This window comes from Hoplias malabaricus, chromosome 4, assembly GCF_029633855.1.
Source record: "Hoplias malabaricus isolate fHopMal1 chromosome 4, fHopMal1.hap1, whole genome shotgun sequence".
Lineage (NCBI taxonomy): Eukaryota > Metazoa > Chordata > Actinopteri > Characiformes > Erythrinidae > Hoplias > Hoplias malabaricus.
This window is the reverse complement of record NC_089803.1, coordinates 72,679,402-72,686,901: the sequence shown is the minus strand read 5'-3', so window position 1 is coordinate 72,686,901 and position 7,500 is coordinate 72,679,402. Positions and strand designations below refer to the sequence as shown.

Sequence of the window (7,500 nt, the reverse complement as noted above, 5' to 3'; positions counted from 1 at the left end):
ATGCCTTCTGAAGTGACTTTAAACTTTAAATGTTAATGTTATGTGTGTAACAGTAAAACCTTAAAGAATACACAACAAAAAATGTGTATTTCTTGAACTAAAATGTACTGAGTTTTCGTCGACTGAAGCGTGACTCAGACTCGCGATGATGAGCGCAGGGTGGGACTGTTATTGCTGGACCTTATTAAACAGGTACACACTGGTTCCTGTGAAATCACGTACTCCAGCTTCACTCGTAAACAACGATGAAACACAGAACGTACCTCGGCGGGTTTGGGGTTCTCTTTAGACGCAGCCACCCTCACGGGCTCCATCTCTCCTGGGGACGTCTCTTTTCTCCTGACCTCCTGCTCCTCAGGGGACAACGCAGAGCTCCTGCAGGTCTGATACAACCCAGTCACAGAGAGAGAGACCTCACTGCAGCAGCACAGTCTGAGAGCAGTGTGTTTACACCAGGCTCCACCTCTCTACACAGTCCCTTTCACAACTTTAATCACTTTATACAATTCTGTGTGTGTGTGTGTGTGAGTGAGTGTGAGTTTGTGTGTGTGTGTGTGCGATTGAGTGAGTGTGTGTGTGTGTGTGAGTGAGTGTGTGTGTTTGGGTGAGTGTGTGTGTTTGGGTGAGTGTGTTTGAGTGAGTGTGAGTGTGTGTGTGTGCGATTGAGTGAGTGTGTGTGTGTGTGTGTGCGATTGAGTGAGTGTGTGTGTGTGAGTGAGTGAGTGTGAGTGTGTGTGTGTGAGTGTGTGTGTGTGTGAGTGAGTGAGTGAGTGTGAGTGTGTGTGAGTGAGTGAGTGAGTGTGAGTGTGTGTGTGTGAGTGTGTGTGTGTGTAAGTGTGAGTGAGTGAGTGTGTGTGTGTGTGAGTGAGTGAGTGTGAGTGTGAGTGTGTGTGTGTGTGTGTGTGTGTGTGACCTGGATTATTACCTGCAGGGTGTAGTAGTAGGAATTGTCTTTGCTGAAGGAAAGACTGTGTGAGAGAGAATTCTCTTCCCGCCTCTTCTCGCGCTCCCGTAGCGCCCCCTGCTGGTGTCTCCGGATTCTTTCCATCTGCTCCTCCACGCTCATCCGCTGCCGAGCTCCCTCCACAACACTCATGTGCTCGACTGCACTGCGGGGACGGTCCTGATCAGAGTGAGAGAGGAGAGAGGAGAGTGAGAACAGGCGTCACAGTGGAGCAGCAGGTAGTGTCTCTGTCACAGCTCCAGGGTCCTGAGGGTTGTGGGTTTGAGTCCTGCTCCTGGTGACTGTCTGTGAGGAGTGTGGTGTGTTCTCTCTGTGTCTGCGTGGGTTTCCTCCGGGTGACTGTCTGTGAGGAGTGTGGTGTGTTCTCCCTGTGTCTGCGTGGGTTTCCTCCGGGTGACTGTCTGTGAGGAGTGTGGTGTGTTCTCCCTGTGTCTGCGTGGGTTTCCTCCGGGTGCCTGTCTGTGAGGAGTGTGGTGTGTTCTCTCTGTGTCTGCATGGGTTTCCTCCCGGTGACTGTCTGTGAGGAGTGTGGTGTGTTCTCTCTGTGTCTGCATGGGTTTCCTCCTGGTGACTGTCTGTGAGGAGTGTGGTGTGTTCTCTCTGTGTCTGCGTGGGTTTCCTCCGGGTGACTGTCTGTGAGGAGTGTGGTGTGTTCTCTCTGTGTCTGCGTGGGTTTCCTCCGGGTGACTGTCTGTGAGGAGTGTGGTGTGTTCTCTCTGTGTCTGCGTGGGTTTCCTCCGGGTGACTGTCTGTGAGGAGTGTGGTGTGTTCTCCCTGTGTCTGCGTGGGTTTCCTCCGGGTGACTGTCTGTGAGGAGTGTGGTGTGTTCTCTCTGTGTCTGCGTGGGTTTCCTCCGGGTGACTGTCTGTGAGGAGTGTGGTGTGTTCTCCCTGTGTCTGCGTGGGTTTCCTCCGGGTGACTGTCTGTGAGGAGTGTGGTGTGTTCTCTCTGTGTCTGCGTGGGTTTCCTCCTGGTGACTGTCTGTGAGGAGTGTGGTGTGTTCTCTCTGTGTCTGCATGGGTTTCCTCCGGGTGACTGTCTGTGAGGAGTGTGGTGTGTTCTCTCTGTGTCTGCGTGGGTTTTCTCCGGGTGACTGTCTGTGAGGAATGCAGTGTGTTCTCTCTGTGTCTGCGTGGGTTTCCTCTGGGTGCTCCGGTTTCCTTCCACGCTCCAAAAACACACGTTGGTAGGTGGATTGCAGACTGAAAAGTGTCCGTAGGTGTGAGTGTGTGAGTGAATGTGTGAGTGTGTGTCGCCCTGTGAAGGACTGGCGCCCCCTCCAGGGTGTGTTCCTGCTTTGCGCCCAGTGATTCTGGGTAGGCTCCGGACCCACCGCCGCCTTGAACTGGATAAGGGCTACAGACAGTGAATAAATAAATGAATATATGGAGTGAGTATGAAAATACAGATAAAATAAAGAGAACAAAATGATCAAAGGAAAAATTAAAGTAAAATATGAAAAGTCTTGAACATTCCTGAGAAAGGCTTCTGCTTAATACAGAAGTCATTATAGTTACATTTTCATGAAATGTTTCGCAGTGGTTTATTTTAATGTCAGAAATGTCAGAATATTTATGACTGCTCCCTTGATCCTTCAACTTCCTTCTCATTAGAAACGCTGTGATTTAAACTTCATATGTTTCAAACTAAACCATAATATTTGACCTCTATTGTGTTTCATGCAACATTTCACATGACCCTGACTAATAAAGGTCTGCAGGGCATAGTCTCTATGGCCACTCTGTGAGCGCAGGGTGAATAAAACTCACTGTCTCACTCTGTGAGTTAACGCTGGTGTAAAGACCCCCCCTCCACTGGTCAGATCATGTGTTCATGTGTGTTTAGGTTTGAACAACAAACCTGAGAGAAAGGCCAACGTGTAAATAAAGAGACCTACTGTTCTGGGGTCAGGCTTCTTGTTCTTCCTCAGTGTCACGTAAGAGGCAATAGTGGAGGACTCAGGCATCGGAGACTTAGTCCTGGGGCTCACTACGCCCACGGGGAAGGACACGCCTGGGGAATGAGAGACAGAGTTGAAGCAGGTGAAATTGAATTTGCGCTGCATTTTCAGACTGAGATGTCGGAGCACCTTTAGAACCGGAGGGCTCTTTTTCAGCGGCTTGTTCAGATTTCTCCTCCCCGTTGCTCTCGTCCACTTCGGCCACGGTGGTCAGCTCAGGCTCGCTCTTGTACAGTCTGTAGTCCGGACCCTGGGGGAGGAACAACACACTTACGGGCTGCTCTCGCTCCAGCTTGTGATACAGTCACATTAGTGGGAGAGTGCCTTTCGTGACACAGCTGCGTATCACCGCTGTCCAAGGAAAGACCCGTGTCTCCATGTGTGTGATGTTTAGATCACAACACAGCAGCTGTCCTTCACACTGAGTGTAAATCTCACGGCAAATGACCAATAGAAACACTCCAAACTGGCACTGACTTCCACTGAGAGCTAAGGTTTTTTCCTCCTCTTTTTTCCTTCTATTTCGGACGAACGTTTTTATTTGGACAGCGACGACATCTTTAAGTTAAGACTCAGTCTCATGATTTTTCATTTTTGGGAAATGAACACGTACAGTGTAGCCCTCACTCTCAGAGTCACAGGAAAACCCTGATGTGATGGAGATTGTAGGTTGTCATTCCCATTCAAAAGAGAAGAAAGTCATTTGTGTTACTTCCACTGCACTATGACCCCTCTAACGGTCCGACTGCAGCTACCGCAGACATCACTGACAGTGTCTGATCCGCCTAGTGGACACTCTCTCTCCTTACATTCAAAGGGAGCAAATAGAAACGGACATTTCTCTTGCATTAAACGGCTTTGAAACATTAGCCGATAAAATACTGGGCAAATTATGTGTAATTTAAGATCAGTTCACAATCGCGCCTCAGAAATCCATTCAGATTTTTCCGTTTGAATCTTAAAGGTTCACATTCCTAACTCTTTGTCCTGTATCTGTTGGAAACGTGAATAAATCCGTGTCTGAAACCACACTCATTCTACACTGATACGTTACTGCAGCTCCGTCCCAAACGGAGGGTGTAGGGCACGACGTAGGCCTTAAATAAAGGCTTCTACACCCAAGCACTGTTCAACACAAGACCATTTATGTTCAGCTCACATCACAGCACAGTGCACTATGTAGGGAGCACGGAGCAGTTTGAGACACAGCCTGCAGTCGCTACCGGTGCAATCAGTTCCGACCGTTCACATTCACATCAGAGACACGCATCCAATCTACATTTGAAAATGACTCAAATCTGATTCAAAACGACTGCTTTTGTTCACATTAAAGCAACACAGTTAGAATGTGTTTTTGCCCCTGGGTTCTTTCTACACTGTTTCTAGAGGAAGAGAGAGGAGGTGGTTTCCTACCCTACTCCAGAAGTTACATAGTGCATTTTCTGCAGTGCTGCGCCGGAGTGGCAATGATACACTCACTGTTCTCTCTGTTACACCTCAGTGGAACATCACAATGATTTTGAAGCTGGAATTTTAAGGTAAAAATATGACCTACTGTTACTTTAAGGCAAAGTTTAGTCTGATAATGTGAGCGTAGCATTAATAAACCATGGAATATATTTATTGGTGCTGTGACACCAGAGGGAGAAAGCAGGGACACGAGGATGCACTCAGGTTAATGTGACTATTTCACAAACAGGAGGAGACGGACCTGGCCTTTAACACACACCGGTCAGCACTGAGCAGCAGGAACTCTGCAGACAGGGTGTATGAGGAGAGATGGGGCTCGTTCCTGAGACGTGGAGGTGTCTGATGAGGTGAAAGCTACTGCATTAAATGTTGATGTAATGAAAAAATCAGTGACGATGAAGATGACGATGATGATTAGGACAATGTCAGACCCAGAGGATGCACAGGAGGTAAAGATGCATGGACACGGTGGGCACACTGAGGTCCCCCAGTCTCTTACTGTATGGCTGCCATTGCGCTGGACGGCCTTGCGGTCCTCGGAGCGGTGAGGGGTTGTGCGAGGTGTGTGAGGCTGTGCAGGGCCGGGGCAGGGCGGCGGGGGCACGCCTGCACGCTCTCCGCCCTCGTACAGATGGGGCAGTGGAGGACGCGGGGGCACAGAGTTTGATTCCTACGGATTGAAAATAGTCTCAGCTGAGTGGAGAAATGAAAGCTCGGTTGCCAAGGGCAACCGCCGTCTGGAGAGAAATCAAGTAGTGGACCCTGACCACAGCGCTGACCAAACACACCGAGGCTCAATTCATCACAACCCCCTCTTTCTCACCCACTGAGTGTTTATTAAAGCGGTTGGTGCACAACATGTTTCACATCGAAAGATCTGTATAGATTTCAGCAGGTCCACCAACCCACACACTGAGAAACAAGCCCCGCCCCCTCGTCTGAGTCTGTCCAATCACAGCGCTGGACCCGTGTTTATGTGAGAGCACAAAGACGAGGTTAAACTCAGCAAAACAGACACAACGAGCGCGGAGAAATTAGAGCACTGAGAAAAAAAAAGAAAGAGAACAGAGTGAAAACGGCTAAAAACCAGAGCTTCTGCTCCTCGCTCCTCACTGCTGTGCGCTCGGGGTCGGGGTGAACAGCGAGTGGCTCATTATCATTTAAAGGAACAGGCTCAGGTTCTGAACAGGGCTGTTTTTGAGGAATTAATCTCTAAACTCCACAATGCTCCATTTCTCCACTGACACCGAGTCTTTATTATAAAAATAAAAACAGTTTTCAATCATTAAACTGTGGAAAATAAGAGAATGTCCAGTGGTTTTATAATGGATTGATTTAAATATGTATTTGTTATAATCTCAGCTCTAACCGACACTCCCCTGTAATTCCTTCATGCCCCACTAGGGGGGAGCCCCACAGTTTGAACACCTCTGCCTCAGGAACAGTGCCTCAGTTAAAACAATTCATGTCTTTATTTTAATGTTGAGTAGTTTTCTAATGAACACCGCGTCATAATCAGAGAATCAACAAAGAAGAAGTGTCTCCTCCTGTGCTCACCTCACTTTTCTGAAGGTTAGAGATTGGATTTGCTCCGGGAAAACCTGAAAACACACACATTCACACATTAAACATATATTACCATTCTAATCCAGAGAGTGAGTATGTGTGTGTGTGTGTGTGTGTGTGAGTGAGAGAGAGAGAGAGAGAGAGAGAGAGAGAGAGAGAGAGAGAGACAGAGAGAGTCTTACTGGGCTCAGTGCTTCTCTTTGGTTTGTTTTTGCTCAGTGCCTCCATCACGTCCTGAATCCTCCACAGCTCCTTCTGAATCTGTACATGCTGCTGGCTGGGAGGCTCTGTCTGCACACACACACACACACACACACACACACACACACACACACACACACGTTTAACATCTTTATTTAGGTTTGTAAATTACAATTATCATTTCAAACGGCTAAACACTAAGAAGTGCATTAATCATCCTTCAACAGCAGAGAACAGCAAGTGCTCCTTCGGCACCAGTGTGTTGTCAGTAATTACAGAGTGTTCTCAGAGTGACAGAGTTACACCAAGGACGTAGAAACCTCTGGGGACTGGTCTGTGAACGTGACCAAGGCTCTGAAGGACACAGGAGGGAACAGGTAAAGCCACAGTTACTGAGGCACTGAAGCAGTGGCTGCTGCTCGATACTTTACAGGTTCTTTGTGCATCGGTCCCTCCCTCTCGTCTCCTCACTACACCTCTGTGTATCGTCATGGTGATGAATGTCTACGGTACCCCACCTGTGGACTGCCGAGGGCCTCCAGCTGTTCCAGGAGGTTTCTCTTCGCCAGAGTGACATCTGCCTCCAGTCTGTCGTACTCCCTCCAGCTCCGGTCCAGCTCCTGCAAGAGCCACAGCATACATTACACACCATACCATGTGTGTGTGTATGTGAGGCTGTGTGTACTGTGAATGGGTGTCTATGTGAGAGTTATGTTTGACCTCTCTACCTCCCTTCATTCATTTCCATTGTGTGTGTGTGTGTGTTCCTGTACTTCTTCAATTCAACTTCAACAATGTCCTTCCCACTACTGACCAATCACAGGCTGCGGTCTGCGTCTACGGCACGCGGAGTTACATTTCTGGAGAGTGTAATGTATCTTTAAAGGTACAGCAGTGGTGTTAGAGTCCAGTTGTGTTCCTAAAGGTTCATTACATTCTCTTCTCCAGAAGGAGAGGGGGATCTCTGTAATCTTTCATTATACAACTGGGGATGGAGGGTCAATGGGAGGGAGGAAGGAGACACAGTGTAGTCTCCTACCCTTCTCCAAAAGTGACATAGTGCAGTTTCTGCAGTGTTGAGCCCGGAGTAGCAGAGAAGGGAGGCTCTGTTCTCACTGTTACGGTTCAGAAGTTCATCAAAATGGTTGCGAAGCTGGAATGTTTAAAGCTGAGAGAACAGCCAGAGACGTGTTTATTCTGACCGCTGTGAAGGAGATAAGGCTGAGGTCTGAAGTGTGTGTGTGTGTGTGTGTGTGTGTGTGTGTGTGAGAGAGAGAGAGAGAGAGAAAGCGAGAGAGACAGATAGACAGATGTGACTCACGCTGGTGACGCGGGACAG

The 7,500-nt window shown here is 48.4% G+C and overlaps 1 protein-coding gene across 12 annotated transcripts in view; it reads right to left on the bottom strand.

Moving 5' to 3' along the window:
* Positions 1-7,500, bottom strand: part of plekha5 (pleckstrin homology domain containing, family A member 5) — a 165,346-nt gene that overhangs the window by 10,498 nt on the left and 147,348 nt on the right. For 6 of the 12 annotated variants that reach the window (XM_066669189.1, XM_066669191.1, XM_066669190.1 and 3 more), the window contains 9 exons: positions 7,483-7,500; positions 6,680-6,781; positions 6,143-6,251; positions 5,952-5,995; positions 4,894-5,064; positions 3,054-3,174; positions 2,862-2,977; positions 926-1,123; positions 264-383 (listed from right to left, as the gene is read on the bottom strand). The exon at positions 7,483-7,500 is cut by the window's right edge and continues 132 nt beyond it. In XM_066669189.1, the coding sequence (XP_066525286.1) occupies positions 264-383; positions 926-1,123; positions 2,862-2,977; positions 3,054-3,174; positions 4,894-5,064; positions 5,952-5,995; positions 6,143-6,251; positions 6,680-6,781; positions 7,483-7,500 (999 nt within the window). The remainder of the gene's footprint in view (positions 1-263; positions 384-925; positions 1,124-2,861; positions 2,978-3,053; positions 3,175-4,893; positions 5,065-5,951; positions 5,996-6,142; positions 6,252-6,679; positions 6,782-7,482) is intronic. The other 6 variants (XM_066669192.1, XM_066669196.1, XM_066669197.1 and 3 more) reach the window with 1 other exon arrangement.